The sequence below is a fragment of the Cibotium barometz genome, chromosome 1, assembly GCF_041138505.1.
Source record: "Cibotium barometz isolate CiBa-2024 chromosome 1, ASM4113850v1, whole genome shotgun sequence".
NCBI classification, from domain to species: Eukaryota; Viridiplantae; Streptophyta; class Polypodiopsida; order Cyatheales; family Cibotiaceae; genus Cibotium; species Cibotium barometz.
Window position 1 is genome coordinate 34,904,349 of NC_141046.1, and position 24,161 is coordinate 34,928,509.

General features: G+C 49.4%; 1 protein-coding gene across 7 annotated transcripts in view; it reads left to right on the forward strand.

The window, feature by feature from the left end:
- LOC147641920 (uncharacterized) overlaps positions 1 to 24,161 on the forward strand; it is an 83,439-nt gene that overhangs the window by 18,548 nt on the left and 40,730 nt on the right. For 6 of the 7 annotated variants that reach the window (XR_015266393.1, XR_015266391.1, XM_086801105.1 and 3 more), the window contains exons 2-8: positions 5,101 to 5,178; positions 5,265 to 5,320; positions 5,415 to 5,534; positions 5,617 to 5,687; positions 5,840 to 5,933; positions 6,037 to 6,243; positions 6,326 to 6,559. Coding sequence is in view for 5 of the 7 variants with exons in the window: in XM_086801105.1 (XP_086657231.1) it covers positions 5,101 to 5,178; positions 5,265 to 5,320; positions 5,415 to 5,534; positions 5,617 to 5,687; positions 5,840 to 5,933; positions 6,037 to 6,243; positions 6,326 to 6,559 (860 nt within the window). In the remaining 2 variants the exon portion in view is untranslated. The remainder of the gene's footprint in view (positions 1 to 5,100; positions 5,179 to 5,264; positions 5,321 to 5,414; positions 5,535 to 5,616; positions 5,688 to 5,839; positions 5,934 to 6,036; positions 6,244 to 6,325; positions 6,560 to 24,161) is intronic. The other variant, XM_086801120.1, reaches the window with a different exon arrangement.

Here is a 24,161-nt window from a genome sequence, read left to right on the forward strand (position 1 = left end):
AAGATAGAAAGAAAGAAAGAAAGAAAGATTTTATTAACGTCTTCCAAAAGACCGAACTCGGCCTATGAGACAAATCAGTGTACCTGTAAGGGGTATCCTCTGTCATCACAAACAAAATGAAAAAGTACTGAACTAAAAAGCTGAATCTGGGTGTGCAATAAGTACAATGAGTGGGGGAGGTGATGGAGCTCTACTACTTGGAGAATGCAAAGCTATATGCATGGAGTATACAATCATGATATGCAACCTAGCTAGCTCCATCCTGTACCATACTGGGGGTATAGAATGGTATACATCAATGAAGGGGGTGTCCACAGCTCCCTGAAGAACATGCTTGGGTCTGCTCTGAAGCGAGCCAGTCGCTCCGCACCCTCTCTGTGAAACTGAGCTCTGATCTCTGTCATCTCTCTCTGGTATAGGCATGGTGTCCGAAAGCCAGGTGTCCTCTGTCTCCTGTGGGCTCTGAGTGTCTCTGCTCTCCGGAGAGTAATTCCCTGCTGTGTAGGGGCTGGGAGTGGGGTGGATCTCTGAAAAAATGTAGTAATCTGTGTCTGTTGGTCCCCCCTCTAGAGCTGTCTGAGCCTGTAATGGTGTCTCTGTGTGACGCTGTATGTCTAGAATGAATCTCCCCAGTATGCGCTGGTCTGCTGCCTCAAAGATCTGGCGTAGGGAATGTGGCTCTCTGAATAAAATGGGATATCTCTCTCTGATGGGTGTAGATGCTCTGTATCTGCATACATAATGCTCCTCACTCTCCACCTCCTCTCTGCACAATCTGCATACCCTCTCCTCTCGGGGGATCCGTGCTGCTCTGCCAGTCTCGATCTCCAATCGATGTGATGAGACTCTAAGCTGACCAATAGCTACTCGGGAGCCGTGTGGTAAAAAGCCCTCCATGTATCTGTTAAAGTGAGTATCTCATGTGGAAATTAAGTCGTAACTAACTAAGTCGGCCATTTCCATTTTGAGGGTATATATACCCATGCCCACTATTGTATCTAATCATCTATTCATTGCTAATCAAGGTCAAGCGTTGTTCGTCAACTTTTCTCTCTCTCTCTCTCTGCGTCAACTTCTCTCTCTACGTGTATTCAAACTTCCGCTGGATCGATTCTGACATGGTATCAGAGCTGAGTGCTCGTTGATTCTTGGGCACACGGAGGAGTTGGAGAAGGTGGCTGCTGCAGCGTTTCAGCGTGGCAGAGCACAATAGCGAAGGTGTTGGCGGCCGGTTGAGGCGAAGGTGTTGGCGACCGGTTGAAGCGGCTGGATGGTGGTCGGCTGGTGGTGGGATATTCTGGGCAGCAAGGAGTGTTTTTTTTCTTGGCGGGGACTGCAGATGTTACGTTTTCGGGGACATTACCATACCCAGCGCTGAGCTGGACAACTGCCTCTTGGCTCGATTGTGATCGGAGCACGCCCTGCCCAGCGTTTCTTAAAACGCTACTGCTCTCTGTGCTTGGCAAACTTTGGAGCAGGCAGACCGGGTCGACTGAGAAGAGGTGGACGGAGTTTTCGAGATGGGACTCCCGTGTTCGAGCAAGGACGACAAACTGAATGGCGACAACTATGCGCATTGGAATTTGATCATGAGGCTGTGGTTTAGCAGAAAAGGCTTATGGAACATTGTTGATGGCTCGGAGGAACGTCCCCGAAGGGATAGCAATCGGTTCACACGTCTTCAGGAGGAGGAGTTTCTCAAATCTCTTGTGGATTGGGATGCCCACAATGCGAAGGCGATGTCGGCGATTGCAGAATCTCTCACCAAGGAAATTTCCCCTGCCATTCAGACTTTAAAGACTGCCAAGGAAATGTGGTCAAAGCTTGCAGGAATGTTTGATCGAGACTCAACAATGCGAGCAGTAACCCTTCTCGGCCAGTTGTTTTCCATCAAGTTTGAAACTGGGACCTCTATGCAGTCACTTCTAATGAAGGCAAAGGTTATCCATGATCAGTTATCGGCTATGAATAGTGCATTAACTAGTACCCAGTTAGCTGCCTTGGTTCTTACGAAGTTGCCTTAGGAGTACGAGATGGTCTCGAGGGCATTACGCTTACAAGTCACGAAGGAAAAGCTGGAATTTGATGATCTCAGCTCTTTTCTCATTGAGGAGGAAGCAGTGCTCATTTCCCAAGGCAAGATTCGGGTTCCGAAGGATGTAGAATCGGCACATGCTGCATCGGAATCCAATAAGAAGTCTAGGAGCCGTTGTTATAAGTGCGGAAAGCGAGGGCATTTGGCTCGGGATTGCACATCCAAAGCTAAAGCTCAAGGCTCGACAAATGACAAAGGCAAAGGCAAAGCTGACGAGGATGACAGGGACAGTGATTCTAAGAGGGATGCTACGGCGTCTGCCGGTGTGGCGAGGACTTCACTGGCACATGCTCCAGCATTCTAGCTTGGTGGATGGATGCTACCACGTGCTTCAGCCAGAGAGAGGCATGTGAGTGGCAGAGAGGGGCAGTCTGTGCTCCCGTTTTGGTGATTTGGACCCGTGTGTCGGAGTTCAAGGCACATGCATCTGGCATGGAACAGCTTGACAAATCTATGGACGTGATGTGTTCGTAGTTCATTGGTAGTAGACTATGGATGGGATGAGTTCCTTGTTCATTGTGTAGCAGAATTTTGGGCGTCGTGTCTGACAGTTCAAGCATTCAGAGATTTTTGGACGTGATGTGTTCTCAGTTCAACGAATGGGGGATCATGGATGTGGAGTTGTCTGCAATTCATTATTCTATGTGGCAGCTAAAGCTCAAGATGGCATTTTCTTGAGGAGACATGTTGTTTGGTGCATTTTCCGAGGTGTATTCGGTATCCGGCCGGTACTGAGGTGTCCATGGTTGCATCTACATCAACTTGGTTTCTTCATCTATGTCCACTATGAGCTACAGAGAGGGTGTTAAAGTGAGTATCTCATGTGGAAATAAAGTCGTAACTAACTAAGTCGGCCATTTCCATTTTGAGGGTATATATACCCATGCCCACTATTGTATCTAATCATCTATTCATTGCTAATCAAGGTCAAGCGTTGTTCGTCAACTTTTCTCTCTCTCTCTCTCTCTGTCAACTTCTCTCTCTACGTGTATTCAAACTTCCGCTGGATCGATTCTGACAGTATCTAGGCCTCTATATAAATCCATCATCAGTGATACTCATGAAGTGATCTCTGTAGTATAGCATCTTCGGTGGAAGAGGCTGTGTAGGCGATATCCATGTCTCTCGTGTATAGAGCTGCCATAGGTCCTGTCTCAATACTCTGTTTCTCTCACTATGAGAGAGACGGATATGTGGTGCATCCTTGTCATACTGGAATGGTGGTAGATGATCCATGTCTAGGCCATGCTGTGAGAACCAATGTGTGACTTGTGCATACCATGATTCTCTGTCTCCTGCCTCAGCCAGCTGTCTAGATGCCTCAAAAGCTCTGTATGACAATCTGTCATGTGGCATCTCTCTGAATCTGTCTAGCAGGCATATAGTCTGGAATATGGCCTCTACCATCATAGGAGGCACATCAAACTCTGCTTGGATAATGTCATGAGGTACTAACGGTTTGCTGTGTATCATGCGTGCCATCATGAGGGCCTGTGGTCTCTCTATCTGTGTCCACCAATGGGTAGCAAGTCCTGGCGCCCATACCGCTGCTCCATACATCAGTGCCGGTGTAGCCACCCCTTCGTCCGGGGCTCCTGAAAATGCGCCTGGTGGCACTGTCTCTCTAGCCTAGCCAATGCTGCATATCCCCGTGTCAATCTGGCTCTGGCTGCTGACTCCCAAACCTGTCATCCTTTCCTTCTTGGCAACCTTTTCACTGAGAATCCTGCCTTGTTTTCCAATTCCACTCCAAATCTAATGATCTGTGCATCTGTTCCACCTTGTCCCCTTGACTTCTTGCCCTGTCCCTAAACTTTTCTTGAGTATTGAGTCTGGCACTCTCACTCCACCCCTTGGAGGATCATCCTCCCTTGGAACCATTGCCTGAAAGCCTTTCTTGGTATGCCCCAAGTGGCATCCAACTCAGAGGACTGCCATTCCCCTTGGGTCTTGTGGAACACCACCAACCAACCTTAAAGCTCTAATACCAATGTCACGTGCGGAAGCTTTGGGAGTCTCCTTTCAGTCCTAAACACCCTTCCTGGAACATGTAGATGCAAAACGCAAGCAGAAGATGGAGAGGAGAGAGAGAGAGAGCTGAGTTTCAGTATGTTCATATATTACAAAAAGGATGTACAACTTGGCTAGCCTTTGGCTGCCCTTGAAAAGGCGGAAAAATTCCTACCTAGTTCTAGTCTATGACCACATCCCCAAAAGAAATGAGATCCCCACAATGAGCTATGTGCCTGCCTTAAATAGGCATTGGCCGACCTGCTGTCGGCCAGGTCCCTGGACCAAAAAGCCCCTTTGCTGTAGCCGACACAGGCACAATCCCTTAAACTGCTGGCTGACAGCCTCCTGGTCCTCCCACCAGATCTTCCCTGCCAATAAAGCTGCAGAAGCTCCTAAATCTGGTCCTGAATCTGTTCTTTATCTGCTGCGCTTCAAGGATTAGCCTTGGGAATGAGCATGCACATGAAACTGGTGGCATATCAACCATAATCTCACCAACTGTGCCAGTGGCATAAGTGCAGATGCTATCACCCAAGTGGGTCATCAATGTCCGCAGCACTAGTTGAGCTTGATATCTTAACATGGTGCACTCCTTAGGCTTGCCCTCCTGATCCGGTATGGGTCTCATCTTTCTCTTGACACGACATCCGCGTACAAGGAGCACCCCACCCCGCACCCCCCCCCCCCCCCCCTCGTGTGCCTTGGTTTTCAGATCTAACATGAGGGTCCATTGTACCTTGTTTTCTCTCTCGAGGGTTGTAGTCTGCATTACGGACATAATTTTCTTCTAAGTAATGGTCTTTTCTTTGGGGAAAAAGCCAGATTAGTTTCTAGCATATTTGATAAATTACTTGTAGCTTTGCAAGGTTTATTCAATTAATCAATACACATTAGATTAGGTTTAGTGATCTCTTGCCCATATAATTTGAGTGTATTATATGCTCTTTATCAAAATCAAGCATCAACTTTGTGTCTCTCAATGGGGTTTGCAGACACTTGATGTCCTGGAAAGTAGCCCAGGGCTACATGCTGCTGCTGGGCCCAGGCTTGCTGAGGAATGTTCGGGTTTGGTAAGCAGAAACTGGATCTTAGGGATTACAATTTTGTGAATGAAGTTAGTGAGTTGCTGCTTCAAATTGTGCTCTCTTATATGCAGAGTGGATGTAGAACCGGGATGGCACAAATTACAGGTGCTCATGAGTTGCCTGCGAGGTTAAAACTGAGCTTTTTACTATCTTAGTGGGATTTCAGTCTCCCTCTTATCATTTAATTGATACTCGTGTTCATCATCGTGACATTACTACAGGAGGGTCATACATACGGTTGGACCAAAATATGTAGAAAAGTACCATTCAGCTGCAGAGAATGCGTTGAGTCGCTGCTATCAGTCATGTCTTGAGCTGTTAATTGACCATGACCTTCACAGGTGGTTTTTCTTATGAACAGTAAAGAGTAAAAATTGATAGCCAAGGTTTTACTGTTAATTATAAAGAATTGATGCATTGCAGTATTGCGCTGGGATGCATCTATACAGAGGCCAAAGGGTATCCTCGAGAACAAGCTGCACACGTGGCTTTACGTGAGTTGACGTGTTCATATTGCGCCATCTTTTATATATAAATATTATGATAGCGAGGTTGCAAATTCAATCCTCACCATAGGATGTTGATTATGACACACACAAGGGGCTTACTTGAAGAAGTGTGTGTGTATGTGCGCGTTTATAACTAGGTACTCTGCGACGCCTCTTAGAGAAACATAAGGACAAAATTAGCGCAGTAGTCTTATGCTTGTTAGCAGCTATGGACATAGAAATATATGAAAGGTGATAATTTCTCGTCGCTGTTTACCTTGGTCGCTATTTCCAAAGCATTGCATGTGGTCGGAGTTGTCTTACAGGGGTTCCAACTTTGGATGGCAAATTGCAGACTATTACTCCTCTACTTTCCTAGAAATAAAATTGAAGAGCATAATGCATTGCTGAATTTACCAGCAGATGTCGGGGATGAAAACGGAGAGACTGTGATATTTGAACGTAAGATTAGAATAAAAGCACTTCCAGGGGTCTCTGATCCAGCTGGTGAGCCAAGGTCCCCTGTTTCCAAGGATACGATCGAGCCGCTTACGTCAAGCAGGTGAGTTTTTTGATACGATCCTTGTCATTTACTTCTCTTTGTTATTGGCTTTCCTATGTGTGTTGATCTCTCTCTTGGGCAGGGTTGGCTACGAAGGATCTTCATTGGATTCCTCTTTTCTCTTAATGACTGAAGATCCTGATCGCAGACGGGAAGAGCAGTGGGAAAAAGCAGCAAAGGCACATGCTGGTTGGCCCTGGTCAAAATGGATAGGCTACGGGAGTCATGGTGGGGGGTTAGACACTTCACTCCATCACAGATATTTAGCAAGGGCGAAGGCGGTTAACCTCTCAGAAGCTGCAGAGATGAAGATATTGTGAGTAATTTTATTGGCTTTCTCAACCAAGTCAGTGTTACATTTACATACACATATATATATATACACACACGCGTGCGTGCATATATATGTGTGTGTGTGTATATATATACATTTACACACACACACACACACACACACACACACACACACACACACACACACTGGGAGGGTTTACACGTGGGCTAAGGGCGCTAGCAAAAAGAGGTCTAGATTGGCTAAGAGCTTATAATTAATGGCCTAGGGCTAATAATGGCAGAAAGCTAATAAATAAAGCAAGGGCCAATTATTACTATATAAGTGACTATTAGACACAAGAGGTCAAGTAGTCACGCGGTGGCTTGGGGCTTCCAAGGAAGTGTGCAAGATCTCGTGGCCATGGAGCCGCAAAGTGGGTGGTTCGGCCTAGTGGTATGGGATGCTAGGTTGGGGCCATCGGTACCAAGAAGGCATGCGGTAATTAGACCTCAAGCTCAAGGGTGGTTCGAGGCACTGAACCTACAGTTGAATGGTGAGTCGCTAGCCACAATCCATTGCAGTCATGTGATGTGTATGACGGTGTCGGGTCTATGAGCTGACTAATCACTATCCGCATGGCATGTGACATGTGTATTTGTATGTATCCCGGGCTCTCAATGAATCCGTCCTCCGAAACTCTCAATAAATGGTCTCTATAGATGTGGAACCTCCTGCTAAGCTGCGGCAAGGACACCCATTCTTGATGTATGTGAAGCCCTAACAAGTCCAACCGAATAAATCTAGGTATGGGAAGTCCAAGCTATACTAAATACGAGGGAGACGGTCTATTTGGAGGCCATGTGTGTCAAACCACTCAACCACCTGAGAGTACCATACTGGTGTCGGTAATGATAGTGATACTAATGATGATGAGGAGGGTAGTCTAGCATGCCCGGTGTAATTGCAAGGATGACTCAAGTGCTAGTCTTGAGAGACGGTCCCTAGTAAGTGTATATACATGCTGAATGTACGTGATGGTTTCGAAGAGGGCATCTCTGACTAAGGGGGCTATCCCAAACTTTTTTTTGCACAATAGCATGTGGCACCGATGCTTTGCTCCTGATCAAACGTGATAGCATCATTACGTGCAATCTCTCTATGCTCTTCCAAGAGGCCACACCAAGTCCCAATCCCCAAAAAGGTGCACCACACAATGTTGCCAGGCATACCAGAGTGTCAAAGAGCCAACACTTGGTACATGGCTCCTGGAAGTGGGCCTGAAAGCACTCTCTCTCCAAGTGCAGGGGTGCATAGCCCCTTGCCAACTTCTTAGTGGTTGCTGTCATGCAAAAGCGTGGTCCTCTAAATGTCATCTTGAGGTACACATACGACTTAATAATCTCCACTTGGGCTCCTCTATACATGGACGATAGTCGTGATGTGACCTCATATGATATATTTATTGAAGACCATGAGCTTGGTTTTGCCGAGATTGACCATGAGGTCTTTCTCATCACAAAACCTCTGAAGTGCTTCTAGATGTCTCTATAAACCCTCCACCAATTCATATATCAAGACCATGTCCTTTGCATATCACAAGATGGGCACTAACACCTGAGCCAATGGTGAGCCTTTGCCTCCAAATATGTCCATGAAAGCCGATATCTCATCAATAGCGTGCGGGAGAGAGTGGGCAGCCTTGTTTGACCTGAATAATGTTGCATAGATCCCCGGAGAGCCCTCTTGTCGCCTGAACCCTACAAGTCACTGCCTCATAAAGGGGTATCACCCCCCTCATGTGGGAATTGAAAGCATTCCCGTAAACGGGACCAAGAGACGTAGTTGAAAACTTTGCAGAAATCCATGAAGCAACATTATACATGTTGTATCCGTGACATCACCGCTTCTATAATGGCATGTAGGGTGAAACTATGATCTAGAGTGGAGTAATTCTGCCGCCTTTTGAAGCCTTCTTGGCCTGATGCTCTTTGTCCCAATCTCTCCACCATAGAGCTAATCTTTGACTCTAGTACTGCCCCGTAAATTGGCTATCATATGGCCAATCATGATAGTCCTGTAATTATTCGGGTCCATGGGGTCTATATAGTGTTTGTGGTCCAAGAGGGAGGAAAGCCCTCACAAAAGGCTCTATTAATGTTGCATGTGGGGGATCCACAGCCCTAAGCATACTTAAGAACATTGATGCTAATTACTTATGATTAAGATAGAGAGGAGAGAGAAGAAGAGGGAGATTAGTGTTCAGATTTTCTTGTATTACTATGGTACAATGAGGTTACTGAGACTTGTACATGATTTAGGGCTTGTGGGCAGCCTATGGGCTGACCCTAAGCCCTTTTCCCTATGCTCTACTTCTTGTCATGCTGAACGACTGATTTAAGACTTGAACTATGACTTGATATTATGCTGAAAATGATCTATTGCTTATATACGATGATGGGACTGCAGTCGGCCAGTAGACCATCCTGTCGGCCAGCTTTGGTGGACAAAAATCTGCTATTTTCTTCACTTAAATGCTGCGCTTCAATGTTGTCCACACCTACTGTATGATGTTTGATGGGATATCTCTCTTTGATGGCTGTATGTGCTTTGCATCTGCATACATAATGCTCCTCACTCTCCACCTCCTCTCTGCACAATCTGCATACCCTCTCCTCTCGGGGGATCCGTGCTGCTCTGCCAGTCTCGATCTCCAATCGATGTGATGAGACTCTAAGCTGACCAATAGCTACTCGGGAGCCGTGTGGTAAAAAGCCCTCCATGTATCTAGGCCTCTCTATAAATCCATCATCAGTGATACTCATGAAGTGATCTCTGTAGTATAGCATCTTCGGTGGAAGAGGCTGTGTAGGCGATATCCATGTCTCTCGTGTATAGAGCTGCCATAGGTCCTGTCTCAATACTCTGTTCCTCTCACTATGAGAGACGGATATGTGGTGCATCCCTGTCATACTGGAATGGTGGTAGATGATCCATGTCTAGGCCATGCTATGAGAACCAATATGTGACCTATGCATACCATGATCCTCTGTCTCCTGCCTCAGCCAGCTGTCTAGATGCCTCAAAAGCTCTGTATGTCAATCTGTCATGTGGCATCTCTCTGAATCTGTCTAGTAGGCATATAATCTGGAATATGGCCTCTACCATCATAGGAGACGCATCAAACTCTGCTCGGATAATGTCATGAGGTACTGACGATTTGCTGCGTATCATGCGTGCCATCATGAGGGCCTGTGGTCTCTCTATCTGTGTCCACCAATGGGTAGCAAGTCCTGGCGCCCATACCGCTGCTCCATACATCAGTGCCGGTGTGACTAATGTGTCAAATAGCCACCCCTTCGTCCGGGGCTCTTGAAAATGCGCATGTGGGCACTGTCTCTCTAGCCTAGCCAATGCTGCATATCCCCGTGTCAATGTGGCTCTGGCTGTTGAACCCATGGTGAAGCGCGTGGCTGCTGCAGAGAAGGTAACCCCTAGTTACACGTATGATGTCACCACCTCCACCTGGCGTTTTGCGAGAGTGAATGTCAGTTGACTCCTGCCCTGTCTTGATGTATGAAAGACCATAACCTTGGTTTTCGCAAGGTTCACAGTAAGACCCCTCTGTGTGCAGAAATCATCGAGTGCATGTAGATGCTACTGTAGACGTCCTGGAGACTCAGACACTAATACAATATCATCAGCATAAAGCATAATATGTACTGAGGTACCTGCTAGATCAACTCCATCTCCGCCTCCCCGTGTAATGAAGTCAGTCACCTCATCAATGTATAACCCAAATAGCGTGGGGGAAAGTGGGCATCCTTGCTTCACACCAATGGTGCTAGCAATAGTCTCGGACACACCTCCTGGGCATCTGACGACTTGCCCAAAAACCTGCTCATATAATGCATAGATGCCCCATGTCATATCTGTTGGTATGCCAAGAGACTGCAGGCGCTGAAAGAGACTCTCTCGTGGTACTGTGTCAAATGCCTTGATCAATCATACATCTCAAAGTGAATACATGGTCAGTGGTAGAGAAAGCTCTCCTGAAGCCTGCCTGCCCTGATGAGCGTAAACCTGCTCGCTCAGCATATAAGCTAAGCTCTTGCTCCAACACTGCACCATAGAGTTTTGCCAACACGTGGCCAACCATAACCGTCCTGTAGTTGCTCGGATCGAGCATATCCCCTATTTTGTGGATCGTGTGCATCGTCCACTCCGCAAGCAAACCCTCTGCTAGTGCCCTGTTAAACAGGTGTGCAAGAAAAGGAGCCAAAGAATCTACTGCATATATGAGATTCTCACCCTGTAGGCCCATATGGTCGGCGGCCCGTCCATGCTGTAGGCGGCGGCGGACAGCTTTCTTTACCATCGAGTGGGTAAAGAAGCTAGCTGTGGTAGGTCGAGGCTCTTGTGGCTGAGGTATAGGTGGCTGCTGTGGGGCGTGGTATAGGCCCTTTGCATATGTGTGCCATGTCTGTGGGTCTGCAATGGGTGTCGGTGTCCGGGGCTCTCTGAAGTGCCGCCATGAGATAGGGCTATCTCTACTCATGAAGAAATGGAAGATCTCTAGCTCCTGTATGTTTGCGAAGGCCCGCCTTTTGCGGCGAGTAAGTCTCCTCATCTCTCTCCTTGACTCCTGCTCTGTGATGGCTCCGAAGGCTCTCTGTATGCGGAGCCGTGAGTATAGGGCTTTGCACTCGTCATCATACCATCTGTTCTGGGGCATAGTCCTAGATCTCGCAGGCTCTCCTGAGTGGACACGATGTGGGAAGCTCTGTAATGCAGCCGTGTGTAGGAGTGATGCCAGCTGGGCTGTAATGGTATCCATAGGTGCCAGGGGATCCATGAGTAGGAGCCCATCCTCTACTCTGCCAGTGTATATGTCTGCCATGTCATGTGTGAAGTAGATGGTAGTGTGTGGCGTCGGTATGTGGGGGGCTGGTGATACTGGTGATCCTGCTAGTGAAAATGCCAAGTATGTATGATCTGCCCCAATAGGACGAGGTGGGATGGAGAATGAGGTGACAAGCTGTGATGCCTCCAAAGACCCCATAATGTAGTCCACCACCGTGCCTCCGGTCCGTGTATGACCCCCATGTGGGAAGCATGTCAGCCCTCCTGATCCCGGCCACTGTAGCATCCTGTTATAAATAACGAGACGATGTTTGGCTCCCAACTCTAGTAAGTGGTCCCCATAATGTCCTCTGTCTGGTCCAATGTCCTCTGATGCCCGACTAGCCCCTATCTCCTCTGGATCCACAGGGTGGAGGATCTCCATGTCATCATAGTCATACACCTCACACTGTCTGCTCTGTGTGTGGGCATTGAAGTCACCCGTAAGAAATACTTCCCCTAGTGTAGAATAATGCATAATCTCCTTTGACAGACAAGTGTATGGCGAGGCTCTTGTCTCCTCCTCTTGTGGCATGTCCTCTGTAATGACATAGGAGGATCCTGATGGAGGAAAGTAACATAGGGCTATGTATATAACCTTGTCCTGTGAGAACTGTAAGCTAATCCACATGTATCTGGCCTCTGGATCCTGTGCTACCACTCTCAGTCTCCCCTGTAGCTCCCGTCTGAATAGAACTGCTACTCCCTCCGACCATCTCGAGGTACCCTGGCGTGTGGTCCTCTTGTATGCTGACTCCCACTGGAATCCCTCTACTCGAGGTAGCCCTCTCTCTGGGCTCTGATGTGTCTCTGTCAGAAGTATGATGTCTCTCCCCACCATACCATGCTCCAGTCGTCCAGGCTGCACCCATAGTGAACCATTACAGTTCCATACTGCCATGTGTATCTCTGTCAGTGGCCTGGTCTGTGTCCCATAGGCCCCAATCCATGGGCCGGCCATCAATGATGACCCGACCATCTCGATAGAAGGCCTTCTTGCCTTCTCTCCTCGCGTGTAAGACTCGTGGCATGCAAGCTCTCCTATGCTCTAGCTGCATCCTCGTGAGATCATCATCCAAGAAAATAGGAGCTCCCTCTAAGCCTCGTAGTATGACCCTCTTCCTCATGAAGATGACCCTCTCCGTCTCCTGCAAACTGTAGGATGAGGGCTTGCTTGCGTGTTACGTCTTTCCCGGCTCTCCATGCTTTGGTGAAGGGGAGAGGGTCCTCTTCCGTGTAGCCTAGCTTCATGCATAGAAGCTGTCCATCTTTCTCGGGAGTGGAGTTGGGTGTCTCGGCTATACCTATGACTCGAATGTTGAGACGGCGGGCATGCCTCATCTTCTCCTCCTCAATGGTGGTGTGAATGATTTGATGTTCTTCCCTTTGAGTCTCCTCCCTCACTTCTTTGCGGATGTTCTTCTTCACCACCTCAACCCATCCTGACTGCTTGGCTTCGAGTTTTCCCTCCATGTCCTTTGTGATCTCTTCTTTGATGGCCGTGAGAGTGTTCTCATTGATCTCCCCCTCTTCCTTCTCGGTGTTCTTGACGGCTACCAGTTCCAGTTTCAATGCACTCACCTCCTCCTTGAGTGCTGTGTTCTCTTCTTCAAGGTCCGTGACCCATGCTTCGAGGGCCATGATGTGCCGGTGTAGTTTGTTCTCCACCTCATTGAGGTTGGAATCGGATGTCTTCTTATTCTCCTTGATTAGTGCCTTCATTGTCGTCTCGAGGGCCTTGACTTTCTCTTGGAGACTCGGGGCCATTCCTCGAGATTGAGGAGAGAGAGAGAGTTATGTTGCTGCCTTGGGGGCTTGAGCAAGGGTGGTTGCGGAAAGGGCACTGCACGGCCTACCGGACATGCAGGCCGGCTAGCATAGCGCCAGCAGTACTGGGCGCCAGTGGTGAACAGAGAGGGCGGCTACGTATAGAGGCGCGAAGCGAACAGGGAACAGCGAAGTGAAGCAAGTGGCGAACAGTGCAGCGAAAAGCGGGCAGCGACCAGTAGCGAACAACAAAATAGGGGAGGCGAGGGCGAGCAGTTGCAGGCGGCGACAGTAGAGAGAGAGCCCAACCCGCCTATTTTTGCAAGAGAGAGGGAGACAGTCTAGCCCTTGTGCGCCGGCTTGTTAGAGAGAGAGAGAGAGAGAGAGAGAGAGAGAGAGAGAAGAAAGATATATTAAGCATCTACTAAAGACCCAATGGGCCTATGAGACCAAAGTGATCCAATAATGTCCATGGCATATCTAATCATGGAATGGAAAATAAAACAGAAACAAAACATAAACATAGCTATCTCACTGGGGTGATACAAAACTATCCATATAAACTCATCATGGAATACTAGGAACATAGAAACATGAAAGCAGCATCAGCCCCCAGTAGATGGTATACTACTCTCCATGTCACGTGCATCCCGCACTTGGATGCCATGTAGGCATTTCTGTATAGAAGGTGCAGGACCTGGGATGGTGAACTGGTCCCATGTGAGCCCAGTCCGGGACGAGTCAGCCAAGGATCCATCTCAGTTGTCCGAAGTGAGGTGTGCATTGTCCTGCACAGGAGTCTAAGGTCAGGTGTGCACTGTCCTGCACATGAAACAGTGCCAGTCCGCGCTGTGAGTCTCCCTCTGGAATGATGTCACTGATTCTGTGTATTTGGTATGGTACCGGATGCCAGATCAGTGAGTAGTTAGCGTTTAGAACAAGGGGCCAGCCCATAGGGCTACCCCAAGACTTAGTATGGGCATGGGGATGGTGTGGAACCACCTCCATGAGGGCCAGTGAAACCAATCCCGTCAAGTGGGAATAGACTCTGTTGGACACCCACACGCGTAATAGCACAACTTAAATATCACAATATAAATGGACAACTCACTAACAACTGAAAACTGAAATGAAATGAAATGATGATCAATGGACACCAGCACTGGGGCCGGAACGGGCCGACCCCCCCCTCAATATATGATATATTATTGGGAGTATTAAAGTGATACAATGCTCCATGGGTTCAATGAACCAGATGATGTCCATGTACAACTGAGATGAATACAGTTACCAAACAAGAGACTTGAAGTAGACGTTCGAAGGAGAGCGATCCACTTGAAGAAGTCTAATCTCTACGGTCCTGTGCCTTCATTGGAATCCGCAGAGAGCGCCCCACTGGTGTTCCAGGACCACGCACAAACAGGCGCTCCCATACTAACGCGTGGCTCTCCCGATCTCGACACCCATGGACCGTGGTTCTCCAGAAGCTTGGACTACCGGGCACCGAACGGGTGTTAGCGGCATAGAGTATCCGTATGAAAGGAGAAGTCTCTATTACTGTTGTTGTTGCCAGCCCGCAAGTGAGAGAGTCGCCTGTAGCTTGCTAGTGGGAGAACAAGTATCAGAGGCGCCTGACTGCAGCTGCATAGGGGTTAGAGAAGGACACCTGGGCACAGCCGCCTGCGGGCAAAAGGAGGGGATGTGCGCAGCCGTCTGCAAGCAAGAGAGGGTGGCGCCTGGGCGCAGTCGCCTGCTGGCAAGAGAGGTGAGACCTGTGCGCAGCCGCTAGTGGGCAAGCGATAGAGATGGGAACCTGTGCGTAGCCGCCTGTGTGCAGCCGCCTGTGGGCAAGTGAAAGAGAGGCCTTGGGGGTAAACGAAAGAGTGACCTGCGCGCAGCCGTCTGTGGGTAAACGATGGAGATGTCGCCTGTGCGCAGCCGTCTATGGGTAGCCAGATAAAGAGGTCGCCTGCAGAGCCGCCTATATGCAAGAGGAGGATCACCCTGAGCGATGGAAGGGGCACACGTCAAATAGCTGGCCGGCCCACCTTATTTGCATGGAGGCGGCCAGTTCCAAAGTTCCCAAGGGGGGGTGGGTAGGTGGCCATGCACCCACCCCCACACACCTGATTAAGGGAGGGCTTTCCTCCCCACCATGGCCCATGCGTGGGTGCCCACCCTACCAAGGGCATCATGCGATATTGGGGAGGCTGCCCACTCATTAATGAGTGTGAACCTGCAACCTTATAAAAAGAAAGGTTAGAAATAATGCCATAAAATAAACACACGCAACAAAACTCGTCAGAAGATAGAGCAAACTTCAGGACTCACTGGCAGGCGTCCCCGCTCAGTAAGTGGCACGTCAAACAGGCAAACACAAGAATACAAGTCACGCGAAGACAGTTCCAGGCATGCAAACATGAATACATGTGCAAACAATATCATGGACATATCTCCCGTTCATGGAACAAGTACTAAACATTTCTGGCGGGCACAATGATGGCACGACAAAAAACATAAATCCCGGTCTTCCTATGGAGTGATAGTCCCATAGGTAAGACACAGATCCAGGCACGAGCCTCTCTATGGAGTGACCACAAGAGAAACATTTCCCCTCGGCATATTGCTCCCTTTGCTCGGGGGTCAAGCCAAATTTGTTCTTCTTTGGCCCATGATCTTTAGATGAGGTATTTTCAGCTTTACCTCCCTTCTGGATCTCTCGGAAGCTCTTTTTAGGTGGCTGTCCACCTTTTTGCAGATTTGGGACAGCCATCATGCCCTCCATGAGCACTAGCATACATATACGTGTCACCCTTTGTGCCTTGTGGAGAAGATGCATCTACAGTCCTGTGCCTTCACTGGAATCCGCAGAGAGCGCCCCACTGGTGTGCCACGACCACGCACAAACAGGCGCTCCTGTACTAACGCCTGGCTCTCCCGATCTCGGCACCCATGGACCGTGGTTCTCCATAAGCTTGGACTACTCGGCACCGAACGGGTGTTAGCAGTAGAGAGTATCCGTATGAAAGGAGAAGTCTCTATTACTGCTGCTGTTGCCAGACCGCAAGTGAGAGAGTCGCGTGTAGCTCGCTAGTGGGAGAATAAGTATCAGATGCGCGTGAGTGCAGCTGCATAGGGGTTAGAGAAGGACACCTAGGCACAGCCGCCTGCGGGCAAAAGGAGGAGGGCCTGTGTGCAGCCGTCTGCAAGCAAGAGAGGGTGGCGCCTGGGCGCAGCCACCTGCTGGCAAGAGAGGTGAGACCTGTGCGCAGCCGCCTGTGTGCAGCCACCAGTGGGCAAGCGATAGAGATGGGAACCTGTGCGCAGCCGCCTGTGTGTAGCTGCGTGTGGGCAAGCGAAAGAGAGGCCTGTGCGCAGCCGCCTGGGGGCAAACGAAAGAGTGACCTGTGCGCAGCCGTCTGTGGGTAAACGATGGAGAGGTCGCCTGTGCGCAGCCGTCTGTGGGTACCCAGATAAAGAGGTCGCCTGCACAGCCGCCTATATGCAAGAGGAGGATCACCCTGAGCGATGGAAGGGGCACACGTCGAACAGCTGGCCGGCCCACCTTATTTGCATGGAGGCGGCCAGTTCCAAAGTTCCCAAGGGGGGGTGGGTAGGTGGCCATGCACCCACCCCCACACACCTGATTAAGGGAGGGCTTTCCTCCCCACCATGGCCCATGCGTGGGTGCCCACCCTACCATTGGCATAATTGATATTGGGGAGGCTGCCCACTCATTAATGAGTGTGAACCTGCAGCCTTATAAAAACAAAGGTTAGAAATAATGCCATAAAATAAACAAATGGAATACACTTACCACCTGTTCACACGCAACAAAACTCGTCAGAAGACAGAGCAAACTTCAAGACTCACTGGCAGGCGTCCCCGCTCAGTAAGTGGCACGTCAAACAGGCAAACACAAGAATACAAGTCACGTGAAGACAGTTCTAGGCATGCAAACATGAATGCATGTGCAAACAGTATCATGGACATATCTCCCGTTCATGGAACAAGTACTAAACATTTCTGTCGGGCACAATGATGGCACGACAAAAAACATAAATCCCGGTCTTCCTATGGAGTGACAGTCCCATAGGTAAGACATAGATCCAGGCACGAGCCTCCCTATGGAGTGACAGTCCCATAGGCAAGACACGGCACAAATACTGGCTCTTCCATGGCGTGACAATCCCATGGATAGAACACAGTCCAGGTCATACACGGGTGGCACCAGTCTAGCTCCCGTCCATACGACACCATCTTGCTAACACACGGGTGGCACCAGTCTGGCTCCCGTCCATGTTATGCAAAATACTGGCCCCTTCACATGAGACATCGGCCTGGCCTGAACGAGACACAAATCTGGAGATGGACCAAATGGTCGGCCAATTGGTGTTAGCCAGGAAGGCCCGGCTGAACCCACCAGCCATGGAGGGGCTGTAGGACAGCCCTAGGGGCAAGCTAAAGGCAGATTTCAGGAGAATACAGCCTTTTCATGGCTGTAGGGCAGGTATGGGGCAGCCCATACAGGCTGCCCAGCCCTCATGAGGTTTGCAAAAGCTTTGTCCAGCCAATCAGAAGAAGGCGCATGTTGCCCAGCCTGTCAGGAATAAAACGCAGCATTTTATGTGAATATTTTCAGCATTTAATGTTGGAAATGCAGTCGTGGGAGTATTTAATGCTGGCCGCCTGGTTTTGTACTGGCCGACTGCTATAGTAGGGATAGTATAAAAGGGTGAGCCCACAATCCCATTCTCTCATCTCATTTTCTCACCAAGAGCTCAAGCATAAAGAGGCTAGACAAGCCAAGAAGGTGCTAAGCAAAGGGGTGAAGGATTTCAGGTCAAGGGCAGGGAATTCCCAGCCAAGAAAGGTATTTTCTTTCAGATTTACATCATTCTAATAAAGCAAATACACCATCCGTGGTGGGGGCCCTACAGAGGGTATTTGGGACCAAATACTGTGTCCTCTCCATCTCTCTCTCTCTCTCTCTCTCTATTTTTTGCACATCTCCTTTCAGTTTGTGCGTTAATTTCCGTCACGAAAAGAGTGCTGATTTTTGAGCATTGAAGTTACCGATTCTTCTCCGAAGCTTCCGCATGTTATAGTGGTATCAGAGCCTACTTCAAGTGCAAAGATTCAGCAAAGAAACCAGAATTTTTTCTCGCTCGTGTGGTTGGTTTTTAGACGCCGCTGGACTACCCCTTTCGGAGTGACTCGTGTCCCTCGAAGGACGGTTGGTTTTCAGCCTCCGGAAGCCTCCGGACATCTCCCACACAGTTAGTGGATGGTCAGATTGCGTTCCGGAAATGAAGTGCATTTTCCTGCTATGGCGAGAGCTTCGACGACGAGAGAGACCAAGAACCATGGGACCAGAGTGCACCAGGCAGCCCAGCTAGGGCACCAGGCTTGAGTGTTACAGACATGTTCCAGCAGATGATGCGAGCAATCGCAGAACAGACAGCCAAGTTGGATGAGCAGAAGGCGTAGATCTTGGCTCTGGAAGAGCGCACCCGTTCTCCAGCGTCGCGTTTTCCATCTCCTCCTCCCTCTCCTTCCGTATCCCAGATTCCAGATCCTCGACACAGGGACCCTCTCGTGGGGTCACAGCCGCAGCCAAGCTCTTTGCTTGAGTTGCAGTTGCGTGCATTGGAGATCTGACAACGAGAAGACGAAGCCATGCGACGCGTGGAACACGAGCGTTACCTCAGAGCTTTGGACGCCAGATTGACACCGGCGGCGCCCTCAAATCATGTTCCCGAGAAAATGAACTTCAGTAAGTATAATGGTAAACTCGACCCCACAACTCTTTATTCATGGTTGCATTAGTTTGAAGCTTACTTTGCCGCAGTTAGAAAAACAGATACTGACAGAGTGATCTTAGCCCGTTGGTACTTGGAAGGTGAGGCCATTCCTTGGTGGACTCAGTGGGCTCATGCCCACACCAGAGTAGGTATGGCAACTTATGTGTGTGGGATGAGTTTGTTCGCGAGGTTAAGCAGCGGTTTCTACCGCCCCACTACCTTGAGCGACTGGAAGACGAGTTCAGGGGAGCGCGTCAGAACGCGCAACCAGTCCTTCAGTTTGCCAATAGAATTTCGACTTTATGTCTGCAATTAGGCTTATCTGATTCGGACAAGAAAGGGCAGTTTTTGTAAGGCCTGGACACGCAAATCCAATGGGAGGTGCATATGTTTAGGCCAGCCACCTTTGAAGACGCACTCTTGCTTGCGCAGAGTGCAGAAATGAAACATAATGGTGGCAAGCCCAAGACTTCCCAGCCGGCTTCTCCTAGGGCTACCGCCTTGGGGGGCAAAGGCCAGAACCAGTAGATGGGGTCTTCCCCAGGACAGAGCTCGGGAGCCTCTGGCTCCAAGAACTTGAACAATGCGTCTAAGCTTACTCCAGACCAAAAAGCGGAGGCAGGCAAGACAGGTAGCAAGTTGAGTGCTGAGGAACTTTCTCAGTACAAGAAGGAGGGTAGATGTTTCTTTTGTCATACAAAAGGACATACTTCTTGGGATTGTCCGAAGAAGCCTTCAAAGCCTGTCACCGCCGCCTCCACAGCTTCCGTGGCGAGCTCAGCTCCCACACAGACCCCAGCGGCTACCCCTAGTTCTTCAAACCCCGGTGCTTCAGTTAGAGCAATTATTAGCCGGGAGCTCGAAGATAAGCAGAAGGGACATAGTCACAAGGGACGGGGGACGGGGACGGGGACGGGACGGGGGACGGCCATAAGTAGGGAACGGGGACGGGGGAGGGAACGACACTCAAAAAATACTTTTTTTTAAATTTTTCTACTCTACACTTATTCTACTTTGGAAGTACACCAAAATGAGCACAAATTTACAATAAAATGGTAAGCTTTTGAGTCATATTAATAATTAAGTAGATACAAAATGAGTCATGACTCAAGAGTCAGGAGTCAGGACTAAGCCTTAAGGAGGCAGAATACATGGACGGACTCAAATGAGTCAATGAGAAAAAAGTGCTGAAGACTAGAGGCTAGAAGCTAGAGCTAAGTAGTAAGGCCCATGAATCATGATCCATGAATGATCATCCACGTGAAGTGCTCGCCTCATGGTCATGGGTAGCTTGTGCCAAAGAAGCATCAAGCTCATCCTCCTTCTATGTGTATATATATATATATATATATATATATACATACATACATGTATGTATATATATATGTATGTATATTGCAAAGCATTTGCAAGTTCGCGCTGACGAAGACAAGGTCATTGGCACGCTCTACCCCGAGTCGGTTCCTCTTCCTAGAGGCAATGTGGCTGTAGGTACTCCAAAGTTGCTCCAAGCAAGAGGAGCTGACGGCCTGCTAAGTATGCGGATGGCAAGCTGCTGCAGCTCCGGTCCATCTGAACCAAAGTCCTCCCACCATAGAGCAGCACCAACTTTGGAGCGGTCAACCTGTGCATCATGACAGCCATAGGAGCCATGAAATGACCTGTACATCGAAAGCTGGTCCCTGATCTTGCGCCTAACCGATGCATCAGGCACAAGACGATCCAAGATGATCCTCCATCCAGCGCTTACCTCCCGGTCGGTCTCCTGCTTGTTGCCTTGGAATTCTGGGTCCACCACATAAGCTGCTGCATGCAATGGAGAGTAGTAGGAATTCCACCTTCCTAGACACAAGGCATGGATCTCCTCGTATCTGTCTTCGTCAGGCACGAAGTCTTTCAACTTCTCTATCATGCGATCCATGGCCTCGTAGACCTTGCCTATGTTTGGTTGCATAGCGTCTACAATCCTCAATAGGTGGACTATGGGCCTCACCATAGCATCTGTGGTCTTCACACGCTTCCACCAAGAGGCGTCATCCGCCCGTAGCCTACACTCTTGGCCAGTGTTTGTATGGGACTCTTGCATGGTGACAAACTCGTCGCTAAGGAAAAGCCCCCTCAAAGAACCGGTACAATCCTTCAACCGGCCCAACATGAGAAAGTTGTAGGCAAACCGAGTGTCGGAATATTTGAGGAGAGAGAGACAGGACCTCTTGTTGAACTCATGCCGAAGTCTTTGGTGGTTGAGGACAAAGGAGACCATGGTGTTGGCCTCCTCAATGAGCGGGCTGATCCATGGTAATGTCCCGATGTCCTTGAGGAGGTTGTTTAGGCAATGAGCCATACAAAAGGACACCGTGACATGTCCATACATACCTTGGAGAATAGCTCCCGCCGCCCTATTGGAAGGCTCCCCATCCGCAACAAAGCCCACTACATGCTCGGGGCCAACGATCTCCATGGTGGTAGCCCACTCCGCCGCAAGCACATCCGCGCTCTTCCCAGTGCCAGATGCATCATGAGATGAGATGAAGTACATCTCTCCGCGGGAATATGCAACCATGCCGTGAATACTCCTCTTGCGGGTGTCACTCCATCCATCCACAATGAGGGAGACTCTGTTCCTCTCCCATTGCCGCTTTGTGTTGTCGGCCGCTTGCTCTACAATGCGCTTCTCCTTCTTGAGCAATGTAGTGCGCAAGCTCTCGGATGAGGGGGGCGTATAGGTTGAGTCATACTCCCCAATCTTCTTAACCATGACCTTGAAGTATTCCGACCTATTCAAGAAAGTAATTTACTAATGAGAAGGGGACTAGGATGATGAAAACATGAATGATGAATTGGCAATGATCGATTGCACTTACCTAGCCGCTTGAAAGGCAATGTGGTCGTGGAAGAAGAAGCGGCCACCGCCATATCCACCTCCTCCTTCAACTTGGGGTTCCAATTCTCCCCAACTGTAGATTGTCGCCGTGGGCCACGTAATGATTGAGAGGCCGTGGAGATGGAGGGTGCCGGCGTCGTGGATGGAGTAACATTCCGACTTGATGGTGAAGGTGATGGTGTGCATGATCCCGATCCACCACATGACTCCATTGTAGAGGCTTGAGTTCCTCTCCCCATCGTCGCGGGATCCACGGCCACTCGTGGTGTCCTTCTTGTCGCTTCGACCGCTTCGTAGACGCTAAGCTTGTCAAGAAGTTCCCGTCTATTCTCGGGCGTGACATTCGTGCAAAACCTCACCTCATGCCCACTCTCATGCAAGAGGTGGGCTCGCACTTTGTCGGCGCCACCCGTTCGCCGGTACGGGCAAAGCTTGCATACCCATGGCCGAGAACCGCCTCCGTGAACGGATGTGGTGTAGTTAACCTCCTCCCACCATGTCCATCCCGTTGTACTTCTACGAGAAGCCCCGGCACGTGAGGAGGATGCCATGGTTGAAGATGGCTTGACTCTTGAGCCTTGAGGAATGAGAGAGAGAGAGAGAGAGAGAGAGAGAGAGAGCCTAGGCCCTAGAGGCTTGGAAGTTGGAAGAGTCAAGACTCGAGAGGCTTGAGAGAGAGAGAGAGAGAGAGAGAGAGAGAGAGAGAGAGTCTAGATTCTAGAATCTAGATAGTAGGGCGGCGGCCCGCGGGCCTTGTGTGAGAGCCTAGAGGCTTGGAACTTGGAAGTTGGAAGAGAGAAGAAGCTTGAGCCTTGAGAGTTGTGAACTTGTGTGTGCTTGTAGCCTTGTAGAGGCTTGTTCTTATATAGATAGGCAAGAGAGAGAGAGAGGAAAGCCTCAAGGGCAAGAGAGAGAGAGAGGGCCAAGCCTCAAAGAGCCAACAGCCATAAACGGCTAGAAACGTAAAGCGAAACGGCTAGAAACGGGAAGGCGCAACAGCAAAAAACGGCGAGCAACGGCTCTCTGCCGTCCCCGCACAGTGCCGTCCTCGACCGGCGTCCCCCGTCCCTGCGCCGTCCCCTGTGAGAAACGCGCCGTGGGGGACGTCCGTCCATCCCCGTCCCTGGTCCGTCCCGCATCGCCGTCCCGGCGTTCCAAGTTGCCGTTCCCTCCGTCCCCTGTGACTATGAGAAGGGCGCCATGACCAGGAGTATGAGCGCAACGAATTGCTCAAGTCCTTTGGCTACATAGGTGGCCAGAGAGTCGTCGTCTTGTTTGACAGCGCGGCAGCATGGAGGATGTGGTCACGGAACAGGCCGCTAGGTGTGTCCGGTTCGACCTGACTTCGGTGGACAAACAGGTTGAGGGTTTTAGCATAGGCATGACAACGAGCGTCAAGTATGAAGCTCTAGGTGCTAAGTTAGTTATTCAGGGCATAGAGTTTGTGTGTGATTTTATGGTTGTCCCTCTTGTAGGAGCAGACATAATTTTGGGTATTCAGTGGTTTCACAAGTTTCTTCCTGATGTTAAGTGGGACAAGCACACGTTCCAGATCAATCGGAATGTGTCAAACGCCCTGGTGACCATTAAAGTGTGCGCCAGGATTTTCGAACTTTCTGCTCATAAGCCACTTGCAGTCTAGGCGAGCTGTAAGATCCCTGTTCCCACCGAGCAACGGATTCAGGATACTTGCAGCGGAAGTAGCACTTCTCGCGCGGGACAGGGGTCCCACATTTAGGGCCTCACCCACGGATATCCGGATAAGAGACTCCGAACCCAGAAAAACTTCCTTTACCGGAAAGCACGGGCGATTCCACCAGTATAACTTTTTACTCTAACGTAGTCAAGATCATTTCTGATCGAGCTGATCCAATTGCATCTATAAGATACTTGGTCAGATCAAGGAAGAAACTTGCACTTGGATCATTGGGATCAACGCTTTTTTCCCCATTCAAGAGGCACAGCCGTTGACTCCTATCCATAGAACAGTTACTGTCCGGGATTTATTTTATCTATCGTAAAAACAAAAGTTTGAGTCTCGATTTACGGATCCATCAGTCCAGCCTAACCCCATCCAGTCCCATGGGTTAGCCAACCGCCCAACCATTGTAGTGATGGGATCCAATTAAGAATTTGGTTAGGTTTTGTCGCGGGTACCAAGGAAAAGAGTTCCAAGGCTCCCTAGCCGGATGTTCATGCAAAATAAAACTAGTCACACCACTCACACACCCAATATGAAATTGCCTTTTCACAGATTCAACCAGTTTAAAACAATCCTTTAATAAAACCA